Source organism: Somniosus microcephalus, chromosome 13, assembly GCF_052327205.1.
Source record: "Somniosus microcephalus isolate GS21.2 chromosome 13, FLI_Smic_1.0, whole genome shotgun sequence".
NCBI lineage: Eukaryota > Metazoa > Chordata > Chondrichthyes > Squaliformes > Somniosidae > Somniosus > Somniosus microcephalus.
In genome coordinates, this window is record NC_140999.1 from 102,530,260 (window position 1) to 102,546,706 (window position 16,447).

The 16,447-nt window shown below is 50.5% G+C and overlaps 1 protein-coding gene across 6 annotated transcripts in view; it reads left to right on the forward strand.

Annotated features, from left to right (window-relative positions):
- The window catches only part of rae1 (ribonucleic acid export 1), a 44,771-nt gene extending 29,560 nt beyond the window's left edge, over positions 1-15,211 (forward strand). For 3 of the 6 annotated variants that reach the window (XM_086005153.1, XM_086005155.1, XM_086005151.1), the window contains 4 exons: positions 10,362-10,556; positions 12,751-12,836; positions 13,848-13,890; positions 15,011-15,211. In XM_086005153.1, coding sequence (XP_085861279.1) covers positions 10,362-10,556; positions 12,751-12,836; positions 13,848-13,875 — 309 coding nt within the window. In that variant the 3' untranslated portion in view covers positions 13,876-13,890; positions 15,011-15,211. The remainder of the gene's footprint in view (positions 1-10,361; positions 10,557-12,750; positions 12,837-13,847; positions 13,891-15,010) is intronic. The other 3 variants (XM_086005156.1, XM_086005152.1, XM_086005157.1) reach the window with 3 other exon arrangements.
- The last annotated feature ends 1,236 nt before the right edge of the window (positions 15,212-16,447 follow it).

Sequence of the window (16,447 nt, forward strand, 5' to 3'; positions counted from 1 at the left end):
AAAGAGAGAGAAGTGGGGGGGGGAAGAGGGGGAAGTGGGGGGGGAAGAGGGGGAAGTGGGGGGCGAAGAGAGAGGGGGAAGTGGGGGGGGAAGAGACGGGGAAGTGGGGGGGGAAGAGAGGGGGAAGTGGGGGGGAGAGAGGGGGAAGTGGGGGGGGAGAGAAGGGGAAGGAGGGGGAGAGGGGGAAGTGGGGGGGGAGAGAAGGGGAAAGGGGGAGGAGAGGGGGAAGTGGGGGGGGAAGAGAGGGAGGTGAGGGGGGGAGTGAGGGAGGGGGATTCGGGGGTGGAAGGGGAAGAGAGGGGGAATCAGGGCGGGGAGAGTGGGGGAATCGGGAAGAGGGGGGGAAGGGAGAAGAAGAGAGGGTGAATCGGGGCGGGGAGAGAGAGGGGGAATCGGGCGGGGGGTGGGGGTAGAGAGCGGGAGGGAACCTGAGGGGGAGTGGTGAAGAGCACAGTGGAGATGGGGGAAGAATGTGATTCAGGTCTAAGTGGTTGGTGGGGGGGTGGAAATGAGAGGGGAGAACGTGATCCAGAAAGTATGACTACTCACGTTCTTCCAACCCCACTCCCTTTACGCCCGTGTCACGTTCTCTCCTCCCCCCTTGACTTGGTTGATTTCTCGGAAAACTTATGTGTGTGTGTTTGTGGTAAGTGACATCATTGGACTGGACGAAATCTGAAGTCATAACCCTGTCACTATTCACTTCATAGCGCATCAGAATGTTAACAGGTTTACTGGCTATCAATAACTCAAAAGACTGAGATTAAGCGAGTAACTAACAGGCTTTTATTAACAAGAGAATGAAGGTGTGCCTCGAGTGGTCGACCGGTCCAGAGTACAGAGGGACTGTGGAGCAGTCACCTTTTATACTTGGACTCGTGGGAGGAGTCAGCCGAGGCATGTACAGGCATGTACACAGTGGAATACAAACAGTGGTTTACCACATTCACCCCTTGTTTAAAAATGAGGCCGGCGGGGTGAAGTGTATTAAAAGCTAGTGTATTGTAGTCTCTCCGGAGGTCTTGTCTGCCGCTGTGATCAACGTGGGCGACGGCAGAGTAGTGAAGCTTCCGGCGTCGAGTCCCGCGTAGGCTGGGGCACTGGTGTGTAGGTCCTCGTGGGTGTCGAGCGGGTCGTGGGGACCAGGCCTGCCGTCTGCTGGGGCTGGATATTGGATTTTGGGGGGGGTGGTAGTGGGTTGTGGGTTACTGCGGCCCCCGAGGGTGCGAGGTCTCGTATGGAGACTGTGTCCTCCCGCCCGTCCGGGTACGCAATGTAAGCATACTGGGGGTTGGCATGGAGGAGGTCGACCCTCTCGACCAGGGGGTCCGTTTTATGGGTCCTCACGTGTCCTTCTCAGTAGGACCGGCCCTGGGGACGTCAGCCATGGCGGGTAGCGATGTCCCCGATGTGGACTTCCTTGGAAGACAAACATTTTCTCATGAGGGGTGGCGTTAGTGGCAGTGCAGAGCAGTGACCGAATAGAGTGGAGCGCATCGGGGAGCACATCCTGCCAGCGGGAGGTCGGAAGGCCCCTAGACTTTAAGGCTAGCAGGGCGGCCTTCCAAACTGTCGCATTCTCTCTTTCCACCTGTCCGTTCCCCCGGGGGTTGTAACTGGTGGTCCTGCTTGTGGCAATACCCCTAGCGAGCAGGTACTGGCGGAGTTCGTCGCTCATGAACGATGAGCCCCGGTCGCTATGGATATAGCTGGGGAAACCGAACAGGGTGAAGAGGTCGTTCAGACATTTAATGACCGTGGCACTGGTCATGTCCGGGCAGGGGATGGCGAACGGGAAACGGGAGTACTCGTCAATAACGTTGAGGAAGTACACATTGCGGTCGGAGGAGGGGAGAGGCCCTTTAAAATCGACGCTCAGGGGTGAGTGGCTTTTATCAGGTGAGCCCTGTCTGGTCTATAAAAGTGCGGTTTGCACTCAGCGCAGACTTGGCAGTTCCTGGTCATGGTCCTGACCTCCTCAATGGAGTAAGGCAGGTTGCGGGCCTTGATGAAGTGGAAGAACCTGGTGACCCCCGGGTGGCAGAGGTCATTGTGGAGGGCCCGCGGTCTATCGATCTGCGCGCTGGCAAGAGTGCCACGCGATAGAGCATCCGGGGGTTCATTGAGCTTCCCGGGCCGGTACAAGATCTCGTAATTGTAGGTGGAAAGTTCGATTCGCCACCTCAAGATCTTGTCGTTTTTGATTTTGCCCCTCTGCTTGTTGTTAAACATAAAAGCAACTGAACGCTGGTCAGTGAGCAGGGTAAATCGTTTTCCGGCCAGGTAGTGCCTCCAATGACGCACGGCCTCCACAATAGCCTGGGCCTCCTTCTCAACAGCGGAGTGTCTGGTCTCCGGGCCCTGGAGGGTTCGTGAAAAGAAGGCCACGGGTCTCCCCGCCTGATTAAGGATAGCGGCCAGGGCAAAGTCGGACGCGTCGCTTTCCACCCGGAAGGGGATGGATTCGTCCACTGCGTGGATGGTGGCTTTGGCAATGTCTTCCTTGATATGGTGGAAGGCTAAGCGGGCCTCTGCCGTCAAGGGAAAAGAGGTGGACTTGATCAGTGGACGGGCCTTGTCCGCATAGTAGGGGACCCACTGGGCGTAATAGGAGAAAAACCCTAGGCACCTCTTCAGAGCTTTTAGGCAGTGGGGCAGTGGGAGTTCCATAAGGGGACGCATCCGGTCGGGGTCGGGACCGATGACTCCGTGTTCCACAACACAGCCAAGGATGGCGAGGCGGGTTGTGGGGAATATGCACTTCTCCTTGTTATACGTCAGGTTGAGTAGTTTGGCGGTGCGGAGGAATTTTTCGAGGTTTGCGTCATGGTCCTGCAAGTCATGGCCGCAGATGGTCACATTGTCTAGATATGGGAAAGTGGCCTGCAACGCATTTTGATCGACCATCCGGTCCATCTCCCTTTGGAAGACAGAGACCCCGTTGGTGACGCCAAAGGGAACCCTAAGGAAGTGATAGAGGCAGCCGTTTGCCTCAAAGGCAGTATACTGGCTGTCCTCAGGGCGGATAGGGAGCTGGTGGTACGCTGATTTCAGGTCAATGGTCGAGAAGACGCGGTACTGCGTGATCTGGTTGACCATATCAGCTATGCGGGGGAGTGGGTAAGCGTCCAGCAGGGTGTAGCGATTTATTGTCTGGCTGTAGTCGATGACCAGGCGCTGCTTCTCGCCGGTCTTAACGACCACAACCTGGGCTCGCCAGGGGCTGGTGCTGCCCTCAATAATCCCCTCCTTCAGGAGCCGCTCCACTTCGGTTTTAATGAAAACCCTGTCCCTGGCTCTGTATCGCCTGCTCTTTGTGGCGATGGGCTTACAGTCGGGGGTGAGGTTAGCAAACAGTGGGGGGGGCGGGGGGGGGTGACTCTGAGTGTGGAGAGGTTGCACCTGGTGCGCGGCGGGCAATTTTGAAGCTGCTGGCTGCGGACTGTGGGTGGGGGGAGGGGTCCACCGTACGCCATCGTAACACTTTTAAGGTGGCACTGAAAATCTAACCCCAGTAGAACGGCAGCGCAGAGGTGGGGCAGGACCAGAAGTTTAAAATTATCGTACACAGTCCCGTCTACTACGAGTGTCACCACGCAGTAGCCGCCAATGTCCGCCGACTGGGACTCGGAGGCCATAGAAATCCGCTGGTGCGCAGGCAGGACTGGGAGAGAGCAACGCCGCACCGTGTCGGGGTGGATGAAGCTCTCCGTGCTCCCAGAGTCAAAAAGGCAGATTGTTTCGTGACCATTTACCTTAATGTCCATTGTGGACCGGGCCAGTTGGTGCGGTCTTGCTTGGTCCAGCGTAACGGAGGCCAGCGTAGGGGTCGGTGTGTCGTTGCGGGTATCAGATGAGGCGGTGTTGGGGGCCAAGATGGCGGCGTCCATGATCCCCATGTGGCTGGAGGCGTCCAAAATGGCTGCTGTTCCGGTGGTTCGCACATGGCTGGGGAGGCCCAAGATGGCGGCCCACACGCGGCGCTGCTGGGGTTAGGGGTGGCTTTGGCCCTGCAGACGCTGGCGTAGTGTCCCTTCTTCCCGCAGCCCGAGCAGATCGCATTTTTCGCCGGGCAGCGCGCTCTGGGGTGTTTGGCCTGGCCACAGAAGTAGCATTTCTGGCCTTGGGGCACTGCTGCGGTAGTTGGGCCGTTGCTGGGATGTGGCTGGGGTGGCACGGCGCTATGAGATGGTCCTACCGTGTCCCAGGCTGTCGTTCCCCGCGGCGTCCACGGTGCAGAGGAGTAGGCATCCATGCCCCGGTAGGCTGCGTCCAATGATAGTGCGAGTTCAGAGGCCTTGTTGAGAGCGACTGTTGGAGCAGAGTGACCTCGATGTCGGGTGTCATTGGACCTGTGGCCCGCTACAAAAGCGTCCCGGATAAGTTCCTCTGTGTACACGGCGGCCTTTACATCCTTACAACCACAGGCCCGGCCAAGTACAGACAGTGCCTGAAGGTATTCCTCGGTCGATTCCCCAGGTTGTTGTTTACGACTCCCCAGGAGGTGCCTAGCGTACACCTCGTTCACTGGGCGCGTGTACTGGTCCTTGAGGAGCTTGATAGCATCCGCGTACGAGGTCGCGTCCTGGATGACCGAGTACACTCGGTGGTTCACTTTGGAGGTCAGGACATCCAGTTTGTCCTCGTCCGATTTGACCGTTGCAGCGGAGGCGATCAGGAATTTTTCAAAACCCCTAAGCCAGTGAGTAAACTTGGTGGATGAGTCCGCCTCCCGATGATCTAAGTCCAGGCGTGCTGGTGTGAGGATCTTCTCCATTATAAAAATCTTGTTAATAAAATTGATGCGCTATCAATAACTTGAAAGACTGAGATTAAGCGAGTAACTAACAGGCTTTTATTAACAAGAGAATGAAGGTGTGCCTCGAGTGGTCGACCGGTCCAGAATACAGAGGGACTGTGGAGCAGTCACCTTTATACCTGGACTCGTGGGAGGAGTCAGCCGAGGCATGTGCACAGTGGAATACAAACAGTGGTTTACCACACATTCCGTGACCCCCACACTGTGCCCCATCTATGGGGGTGGGGGAGAGAGCATGTCATGATCCCGGGAGGGGAACTTGGAAGGGGGTGATGGAAGGAGAGAGGAGGTCAGGAACTGGGGTGGGGAGGGGAAGAGAGGTGGTCAGGAACTGAGGGGGAAGAGGATATCAAACTTTGCGTGGGGGGGAGAGGAAGAGGTCAGAAACTTGGGGTGTGGTGGGGCAGGAGTGGGCAGGAACTTATTTGTGGGTGAGAGAAGGTCTTAACCCGTGAGGGTGAGCCCTGTCTGTTCCATACAAACATAGAAGATAGGAGCAGGAGTAGGCCATTCGGCCCCTCGAGCCTGCTCTGCCATTCAATGCGATCATGGCTGATCATCCTAATTCAGTAGCCTGTCCCTGCTTTCTCCCCATATCCCTTGATCCCCTTAGCCTTAAGAAATATAGCTAACTCCTTCTTGAATATATTTAATGAATTGGCCTCAACTGTCTTCTGTGGTAGAGAATTCCACAGGTTCACCACTCTCTGGGTGAAGAAATTCCTTCTCATCTCTGTCCTAAATGGCTTACCCCTTATCCTTAGACTGTGACCCCTGGTTCTGGACTCCCCCGCCATCGGGAACAGCCTTCCTGCATCTAGTCCTGTTAGAATTTTATGTTTCAATGAGATCCCCTCTCATTCTTCTAAACTCTAGCGAATATAAGTCTAATCGACCCAATCTCTCTTCATACGTCATTCCTGCCATCCCAGGTATCAGTCTGGTGAATCTTCGCTGCACTCCCTCCATGGCAAGAACATCCTTCTCAGATAAGGCGACCAAAACTGCACACAATACTCAAGGTGTGGTCTCACCAAGGCCCTGTACAACTGCAGCAAGACATCCTTGCTCCTGTACTCGAATCCTCTCGCTATGAAGGCCAACATACCATTTGCCTTCTTAACCACCTGCTGCACCTGCATGCTTACCTTCAGCGGCTGGTGCACAAGGACACCCAGGTCTCGTTGCACTTCCCCTTTTCTCAATCTATTGCCGTTCAGATAATCTGCCTTCCTGTTTTTGCCACCAAAGTGGATAACCTCGCATTTACCCACATACTGCATCTGCCCAATCGCCCAACCTGCCCAAATCGTACTGGAGTTTCTCTGCATCCTCCTCACAGCACACACGCCCACCCAGCTTTGTGTCGTCTGCAAACTTGGAGATATTACATCTAGTTCCCTCGTCTAGATCATCATTTATATATATTGTGAATAGCTGGGGTCCTAGCACCGATCCCTGCGGTACCCCACTAGTCATTGCCTTCCACTCGGAAAAAGACCCGTTTATTCCAAATCTTTGCTTCGTGTCTGCCAACCAGTTTTCTATCCAAGTCAGTACCTTACCCCCAATCCCATGTGCTTTAACTTTGCACGCTAGTCTCTTATCGAAAGCCTTCTGAAAGTCCAAATATGCCACATCCACTGGTTCTCCCTTATCTATTCTACCAGTTACATCCTCAAAAAAATCCAGTAGATTAGTCAAGCATGATTTACCTTTTGTAAATCCATGTTGACTTTGTCCGATCCTGTCACTGTTTTCCAACTGCTCTGCTATTACATCTTTTATAATGGACTCTAGCGTTTTCCCCACTACCGATGTCAGGCTTACCGGTCTATAATTCCCCATTTTTTCTCTACCACCTTTTTTAAATAGTGGGGTTACATTAGCTACCCTCCAATCCATGGGAACTGTTCCAGAGTCTATAGAATTTTGGAAGATGACCAGCAATGCATCTACTATTTCTAGGGCCACTTCCTTAAGTACCCTAGGATGTAGATTATCAGGCCCTGGGGATTTATCCTGGGGATCAATCCCGTCTGACTGCAAGGGACCTACGCTTGACTTTACCAATCTTTTTCTCTTCACATATTTATAGAAGCTTTTACAGTCAGTTTTTATGTTCCCTGAAAGCTTACTCTCGTACTCTATTTTCCCCCAATAATTAATCCCTTTGTCCTCCTTTGCTGAATCCTAAACTGCTCCAAATCCTCAGGTTTGCTGCTTTTTCTGGCCAATTTATATGTCTTCTCTTGGATCTTATGCTATCCCTAATTTCCCTTGTTAGCCACGGTTGAGTCACCTTTTTTGTTTTATTTTTATGCCAAACAGGGATGAACAAATTCTGTAGTTCATCCATGCGATCTTTAAATGTTTGCCATTGCCTATCCACCGTCAACCCTTGAAGTAACATTCCCCAATCCATCCTAGCCAACTCGCGCCTCATACCATCATAGTTTCCTTTATTTAAATTCAGTACCCAAGTCTCTGAATCAACTACTTCACTCTCCATTTTAATGAAGAATTCTATCATATTATGATCGCTCCTCCCCAAGGGGCCTCGCACAACAAGATTGTTAATTAATCTTTTCTCATTACATAATACCCAGTCTAAGATGGCCTGATCTCTAGTTGGTTCCTTGACATATTGGTCCAGGTAACCATCCCGTATACACTCTAGGAATTTCTCTTCTACAGTATTGTTACTAATTTGGTTAGACCAATCTATATGTAGATTAAAGTCACCCATGATAACTGCTGTGCCCTTATTGCACGCATCTCTAATTTCCCGTTTAATGCCATCCCCAACCTCCGCATTACTGTTTGAGGGGTCTGTATACAACTCCCACTAATGTTTTCTGCCCCTTGGTATTTCTCAGCTCTACCCATACAGATTCCACATCATCAGAGCTAATATCCTTCCTTACTATTGTGTTAATCTCCTCTTTAACCAGCAATGCTACCACACCGCCTTTTCCTTTTTGCCTGTCCTTCCTGAATATTGAATACCCCTGGATGTTGAATTCCCAGCCTTGGTCACCCTGGAGCCATATCTCCATAATCCCAATTATATCATATCCGTTTACATCTATTTGCGCAGCTAATTCATCCACCTTATTATGAATGCTCCTCGCATTAAGACACAAAGCCTTCAGGCTTGTTTTTTTAACACTTAGACATTTTAGAATTATTGTTTACTGTGGCCATGTTTAATTTACACCCTTGGTTTCTCTGACTTCCACTTTTGCTTTTCTCCTTCCTGTCTTTTGCTTCTATCCTTGCTTCCCTTTCCTTTGTCTCCCTGCACAGGTTCCCAAACCCCTGCCATTTTAGTTTAAACCCTCCCCAACAGCACTAGCAAACACTCCCCCTAGGACATCGGTCCCGGTCCTGCCCAGGTGCAAACTGTCCGGTCTGTACTGGTCCCACCTCCCCCAGAGCCGGTTCCAATGTCCCAGGAATTTGAATCCCTCCCACTTGCAACATTCTTCTAGCCACGTATTCATCTGAAATATCCTTCTATTTCTACTCTGACTAGCACGTGGCACTGGTAGCAATCCTGAGATTACTACCTTTGAGGTTCTATTTTTTAATTTACCTCCTAACTCCCTATATTCAGCTTTTAGGACCTCATCCCGTTTTTTATCTATATGCACCACGACAACTGGCTGTTCGCCCTCCCCCTCCAGAATGCCCTGCAGCCGCTCCGAGACATCCTTGACCCTTGCACCAGGGAGGCAACATACCATCCTGGAGTCTCGTTTGCGGCCGCAGAAACGCCTATCTATTCCCCTTACAATAGAATCCCCTATCACTGTAGCTCTCCTGCTCTTTTTCCTCCTGTCCCATGCAGCAGAAACACCCATGGTGCCAGGAAGTTGGTTGCTGCTGCCTTCCCCCGATAAGCCATCCTCCCCAACAATATCCAAAGCGGTATATCTGTTTGAGAGTGGGTTGGCCACAGGGGACCACTGCACTACCTGCCTGCGCCTACTACTCTGCCTGGCGGTCACCCATTCCCTTCCTGCCTGTGCAGCCTTTACCTGCGGTGTGACCAACTGATCACACGTGATATCCATGACGTCCTCAGCATCGCCAATGCTCCAGTATCCATTCTCCGCTCCAGCACAGCAATGCGGTCTGTCAGTAGCTGCAGCTGGATACACTTCCCGCACACATGGGATTTCCCACATAGTGCAGGAGGAGCATGCCACGGGGCCGAGCTGTCTTGCCATGACTTACCCTTTAATTAATTTAAATTAAATCAATACCACCAATTATACTACAATTAAATGATATACTCAAGGGCCCTTGTTTCCTAGCACTCCCCGCTACACATCAGGGACTTTAGAAACTATAACCACAAAATTAAGCCCTTCTAAACTTTATAAACTATGAACCTTAACTATCAAACTATAGAGTAGTATAAGTACTCACCCAATCAGCTGCTTCCTCCTGCTCGCGTCATGTTTTGAATCCAAGTGAGCTCTGTTGTGTCTGGAGTAGGCAGTCAGAATGGCTCGAATTACACTTTGCAAAATAACTGATTATGTAGACAGGGAGGATCTAATTACATATTCCAGAGAAACTGCTGGGTGTCTTGTCCTCCAAGGGGACCAATCAGAACTTTGTAGCAAATACACACGACCTTTTTTCAGACGGCAGCCGTTGCTGATGATTCTGCTGTTGCCATTTACACCTCTTCTAGACCCAGCTTTTGTTTCTTTACTTGTCCCATTATAATCCCCCTTTGCCTTGCACAATCATCCCTTTTGTCATTTAATCACTCCTGCCTTCCACCCTATCACAGACCTTCCCTTTTGTTCTTTCTGTACTAAGTGAGAAGCATTTGAAGGAGGTGCAAACACATATGCACAGAGCTGTGTAATCACTGCTCGGGGTGCAGGAGCCGGCAGTGTAACCCAGCACTACAGGGCCTACATGGCACTCTAAAACATTGCTGTCCAATAGAAATGCTGACGAGCCACAGGCAAACCTTTTTCAGCCACATGCACTCATTTTAGTAGAAAACGCCTTATACACACACACAATATAGGTAAACATACTTCACGTGTATATTTACTTAACAAACATCGACCTCCATTCAGTAACCAAGGGAGTAAAGCACTCTCAATGATCAAAAAGCACTCGCACACTCTGCTTTTCGTCTTACCATTTTACCAACAAAAGCACAAAAAGTTTTAAGTTCACATGCATTCCTGTGCGAGTGAGTATTGAGATCACATGCCCAATGATGGTGTCAATTACTCTCTTTTTATTTACTAATCAGAAATGAAAGCCACATCTGGATTCATAATTAACTGCATGTGGCTAGCGGCTAACATCTTGGCAACGCTGCTCTACAAGTACCAGCCTGAGACCCTACCTGGCCCTTTAACGTCTTGTGGAAACTGTTCAAATTCCACAGCGAAACCTCAAAGTGGCGAGTTGTGACCAATGTGCCCTCGATTTGGTGAAGGATGTCCTGCCTGGTTCTCAGAGTTGCCGTATAACTCTTTCCTTTGCCGCTTCTCTCTCCCAGGTGAATGGAATTGCATTCCACCCAATACATGGCACTCTCGCCACTGTAGGATCCGATGGCAGGTTCAGTTTTTGGGATAAAGATGCTCGCACGAAGCTCAAAACATCAGAGCAGCTTGACCAGCAAATAGCTGCCTGCTGCTTCAACAACAACGGAAACATCTTCGCATATTCGTCAAGTTACGACTGGTCAAAAGTAAGTACGAGTGTCCTGCCCCCTGTGTAGATACCTGGGTGAGAGGTAACGGGTGAAGAAAATGGAACCTTTTACCAGGTAAAGTCTCGCGAGCCTTTAACATTCTTGGGTCAGCTGTAGCAAGAGCTGGTTCCTGTAGGGGGTGCTCTGCTGCACCTGTGTCAAGAGCTGGTTCCTGTAGGGGGCGCTCTCCTGCACTTGTGTCAAGAGCTGGTTCCTGTAGGGGGCGCTCTCCTGTACCTGTGGCAAGAGCTAGTTCCTGTAGGGGGTGCTCTCCTGTACCTGTGGCAAGAGCTGGTTCCTGTAGGGGGCGCTCTCCTGTACCTGTGGCAAGAGCTGGTTCTGTAGGGGGTGCTCACCTGCACCTGTGTCAAGAGCTGGTTTTGTAGGGGGCGCTCTCCTGTACCTGTCAAGAGCTGGTTCTGTGGGGGGCGCTCTCCTGCACGTGTCAAGAGCTGGTTCCTGCAGGGGGCGCTCTCCTGTACCTTTGGCAAGAGCTGGTTCCTGTAGGGGGCGCTCTCCTGTACCTGTGGCAAGAGCTGGTTCCTGTAGGGGGCGCTCTCCTGTACCTGTGGCAAGAGCTGGTTCCTGTAGGGGGTGCTCTCCTGCACCTGTGTCAAGAGCTGGTTCCTGCAGGGGGCGCTCTCCTGTACCTGTGGCAAGAGCTGGTTCCTGTAGGGGGCGCTCTCCTGTACCTGTGGCAAGAGCTGGTTCCTGTAGGGGGTGCTCTCCTGTCCCTGTGGCAAGAGCTGGTTCCTGTAGGGGGCGCTCTCCTGTTCCTGTAGGGGGGCACTCTCCTACAGTTTATTGTCATGTTTATTTTAAATTGAAATAGTACTGTAACGTATGCTGCCAGTTTGTCCCCAGCTACTCGTTTACTGAAGATTTCCTTTATTGTAATGGTGTTACATAGGTACTGTGCAGACTCTGGAACGTTTGGCCTTATTCACGTGCGAGCTAGAACTTTGAATTGTTGGCAAGTTACATGACTGGTTGGGAGTGGCTCAGAGGCAAGCTCAACCTATCCTTATCTGTGTCCACATATAAAGAGTAAAACTTAGTGTACAGCTATCGGGAGTGGGACTTCTGGTTGATTTCTCGCTCCGTATCCCATGGGTATCCAGGCTGATTCTACCTCTGTGCTGTCTGGGATCAGTTAGCTCAGCACAGGTCGGAGATCAAACCTGAAACCAGCTGCTCACTTGGTATATTGGCTGATCTATCGGTGAAGCTTCACACAGCTTTCACTGTATGTAGTAGTGATCAACACCCTTCCCAGTCCTGGACTCAACACTTTCACCTGAACCCTGGCTGGCACTGTGTTGGAGCACTGAATCAGCGTGTAACTTGTTGATTCCTGCTGTACATAATGAGAACTGGAAGACCAGAGGCATACCTGCCACGTGTACACCTCTCGCTCATCCCAGCTGGTGAATTTTAAACCTGACCCGAGAGCAACATTCAAATTTCAAAAGTGGCGCCCAAGCCCAAATCTGTTGTTCCTGGGACTTGCAGTTCCAGAAGTTGGGGTCGATGTTAAGTTTGATTCCGTTTTTTCACACTTTTTCATCAGAAGAACTAACACTTTACTGTATCTTGGAGCACCGTTTTATCTGTATTAATTAATCTCTCTGATTATCAAGGATTTTAAAAAAATAACAAGCACAACAGACCGAAATATCCTTAATTTATACTTGGATTTGTGGAAGCCACAATACATTAAACTTAATGTAACCACATACTTAGTGCAAAATATGATATTACATCACTAGCTGGTCTCTTGTGTTATTGCTTCTGGATAGTCTAAGGCATGGAGTGCAGTTGTGATGTTTAATGCTTAGATAGAGCTCCATTTAACCTGGCCTATCCCTTTAAGGTTCACGCTCCAGTGAGCCCTGTGGGGAAGTGGTCTGAATAGGTACATCCTGTGGGAAATTAATGGATGAATGTGGAGAGAAGTTTCTATAGGTGGCCAGATGCTTGTAAATCCCTGGTTCCTGTTCTTGGTGAGGGGAGGGAAGAGGTTAATAGAAGTTCATAGCTGTGACTAGATGTAAGGGGCTTGTGCTCCCCCCCCCCCCCCCCAAACACACTGTTCACCGTGTGCTTTTACCTTCGCTCCCCAAGAGACTTTGCTGTTGTAACACTTTAGTTGATTAATCGGTTACAAAAACATTGAACCTCTTGTTTTCAGGGTCATGAATATTTCAACCCACAGAAGAAGAATTACATCTTCCTGCGTAATGCCGCAGAGGAGCTGAAACCCAGGAACAAGAAAGGGTGAGTACCACAGACAGCCAACTCTCCTAGCTACCTTCTGATCATCCAGACCACTTCATTTAACGCCGGGGGTGGGGGTTTGAATTAGTCGTGTGCCTGACGGTGGGATTCCACTAATTATTTTATATTCATTCATGGGATGTGGGCAACACTGGCAAGGCCAGCATTTATTGCCCATCCTTAATTGCCCTCTCGACCCGCTGTGGTGAAGGTGCTTCCACAGTGCTGTTAGGGAGTTCCAGGATTTTGACCCACTGACAATGAAGGAACGGTGATATATTTCCATGCCAGGATGGTGTGTGACTTGGAGGTGGTGGTGTTCCCATGCGCCTGCTGCTCTTGTCCTTCTAGGTGGTAGAGGTCGCGGGTTTGGGAGGTGCTGCCACAGAAGCCTTGGTGAGTTGCTGCAGTGCATCTTGTAGATGGTACACACTGCAGTCACGGTGGGCTGGTGGTGGATGGGGTGCCAATCAAGTGGGCTGCTTTGTCCTGGATGGTGTCGAGCTTTTTGAGTGTTGTTGGAGCTGCACTCATCCAGGCAAGTGGAGAGTATTCCATCACACTCCTGACTTGTGCCTTGTAGATGGTGGAAAGGCTTTGGGGAGTTAAGAGGTGAGTCACTCGCCGCAGAGGGGAAGGGCACTGCAGTTGGCACTGCGTGTGGGATGGGAGAATTTGATAGGCTTGCAGCTCCCGCTGAACAGTGCGCATGTGGGCAAGGCTCAGCTGGGGTACAGTTGATTGGCCACCCTGGCTGGTGCATGAAAAGTGGACACTTGAGCACGGCACGAGAGGGTACCCGTGGAACTCTTTCTCCACAAGAGTTGGCGCCTTCACACGGGGAGGGGAAAAACAGATGCACGTCTCGAGTTGCTGTATCTGCTAACTCCTCCCAACCATTTGTTCTCCCAGCACCCCCCGCAACCCAGACACTCATGGTTCTAAAACCTAAAGCACATGGGCATTCACGTCAGTCGCCATTGTAACAGTTTGTTTTTTTTTCTTCAAAAGACGTCCAGTTGGTGATATCCGTTCTTGAGTTGAAGAATGCACAGTAAGTACGCTGTACCGCCTCTCTGCGGTACAGCACCAGACACTGCTCTAATCTCCCACCCGGCAGTGCTACCATTGCCCCAAGAGCTCTTTGGCCTTAAGTTATTCATCACCTGCGGGATTTCTTTCTAGCAACTTCTCCAGGGGCTCGTCAGCTGCCTATCTTTACTGGTGGTGTAGATGTCTGGTGGTGTCACTATTACTACGGCCAAGTCCACTTCGCACCTGTCAGGAGTAGAAATTAAAAATTCAAAGCCCCTTTTCTGCCTGCACCCATTGTTTTTATTCCTATTTAATTTTAAAACAGTTCACTCCTTTTTAGAGAATGTTTTGCACCTGGATTGCACTACTTGTTTCCTTGATAAGACTACGCAGCATCTATTGTGTGACTCTTGCTTATATTTCAGACGGTCTTTGTCCCGGTTCAAAAAGCTCTGGCAGTTGAAAGTGTGCTAAGTGTTTGTGTAGAGTGTTGTCCTCTTCCCAGCAGGTGTGGGCCCCACGATGTAAAACTGTCCCTACTTACCTACTGTCCTTAGGCATTGAAGGTGAAGCTAGATAAGTACAAGGGAGAAAGGAATAGAAGGATATGTTGATTAGGTGAGTGGGAGGAGGATCATAAACACCGGCATAGACCAGTTGGGCCGAATGGTCTGCTTCTGTGCTGTAAATTCTATGTAATTCAGTGTAACTGGAGGACTTCATTCAGAGAAATTACAGGGGGGGATGGGAAAATGCCACACTAGGGCAGCAGAGGGCGCTCGATGTCGGCATTGGGCATACTATTGGGGCAGAAGGCAGGAGATTATGGGGGTCAATCTCCTCAGTGTTCATCCTGCTCCACCGACATGAACCCCGTTTATGGGCATAGACGGCGTTTCCACCAAACCTGTGCCGAAGTTACATTGGCAAAGCGGGAGAAACGCAGAAGAGATTCACCCCCCCGTGAATGTAACCCATGCTGTGCCCAGCCTGGCAGTGCTTAATGCTGACACGAGGTGTCCCAAAAAAACACACCATTAATTTAGCCTCGTCAGGAGAGGTTCATCCCCCACAGAATCAGGAAAAAGTTCAGCTGGCAGCTCTGTGTAATGCCCTGGTTTTCTTTCCCTCCTGTTCAGGATTTGAATGTTCGCAGCTGGTGATTTCCAAAATCGTTTGAGGCGGTGCCATTGGAGAAGGTCATTTTAACACGTGGAACCATAGCTACAGCTGCTGTCTGATTTCTGTCCTTCTAGCTGTCTCCCTGGACCACACAGCATGTCTTGTATTAGATTTTCTTGTTTTGTATATTTTCCCTCAATAAAGTTTTCATTTAATTACATTGGGTTGTTTTTGAAATGTGAAGGCAGTGGGGGAAAGAGAGAATTCAACTTACTGTGCACCAGGACACACACAGCGCAAACCCTTACAGCAATAGCAGGCATGCCCTCAAACAGATAACGGGAGACGAGAAGGGAGTCCACCTCTTTAAGTGCAAACTATTGGAAAAGGCAATCTAGGAGTCAGCCGCTGCAGCCTTTCCACCACTGCCCTTTGACTATCAGTATTGCAGGTCAGTGCAACATCTCCACTGCCCTTTGACTATCAGTGTCGCAGGTCAGTGCAACATCTCCACTGCCCTTTGACTATCAGTGTCGCAGGTCAGTGCAACATCTCCACTGCCCTTTGACTACCAGAGCCGCAGGTCAATGCAACATCTTCACTGCCCTTTGACTATCGGAGCCGCAGGTCAGTGCAACATCTTCACTGCCCTTTGACTATCGGAGCCGCAGGTCAGTGCAGCATCTTCACTGCCCTTTGACTACCAGAGCCGCAGGTCAGTGCAGCATCTTCACTGCCCTTTGACTATCGGAGCCGCAGGTCAATGCAACATCTTCACTGCCCTTTGACTATCGGAGCCGCAGGTCAGTGCAGCATCTTCACTGCCCTTTGACTACCAGAGCCGCAGGTCAGTGCAGCATCTTCACTGCCCTTTGACTATCGGAGCCACAGGTCAATGCAACATCTTCACTGCCCTTTGACTACCAGAGCCGCAGGTCAATGCAACATCTTCACTGCCCTTTGACTACCAGAGCCGCAGGTCAATGCAACATCTTCACTGCCCTTTGACTATCAGTGTCGCAGGTCAGTGCAGCATCTTCACTGCCCTTTGATTATCAGTGTCGCAGGTCAGTGCAGCATCTTCACTGCCCTTTGATTATCAGCTGCAAGTTAACTGCTGCTGTGTTTTCACAAACCAAAATGAGTAAATTCTTTAACTAATGAGGCTAAAGCTTGAGACTGAAACTAAAATGAAAGTTTATTGACAGGATTAAAGGTACGGCTGCTGCAAACCTCCAACTTCAGCAGGATATTTTTCTGTGGTTCAGATTAAAGCATTCACTCCACATAATCTGAAAGGGAGATATGGGGGAGCCCAGAGTGTGCTGCCTGGCTGTTCCACAACGAGGGGCATCATAGCTGATCCTCGTCCTTCTCCCACCTGGCATCACAAGCTATTTATGGATAAGGAAGGCCATTCGGCCCATCTTGGCTCATTCATCCAGAATGACCCT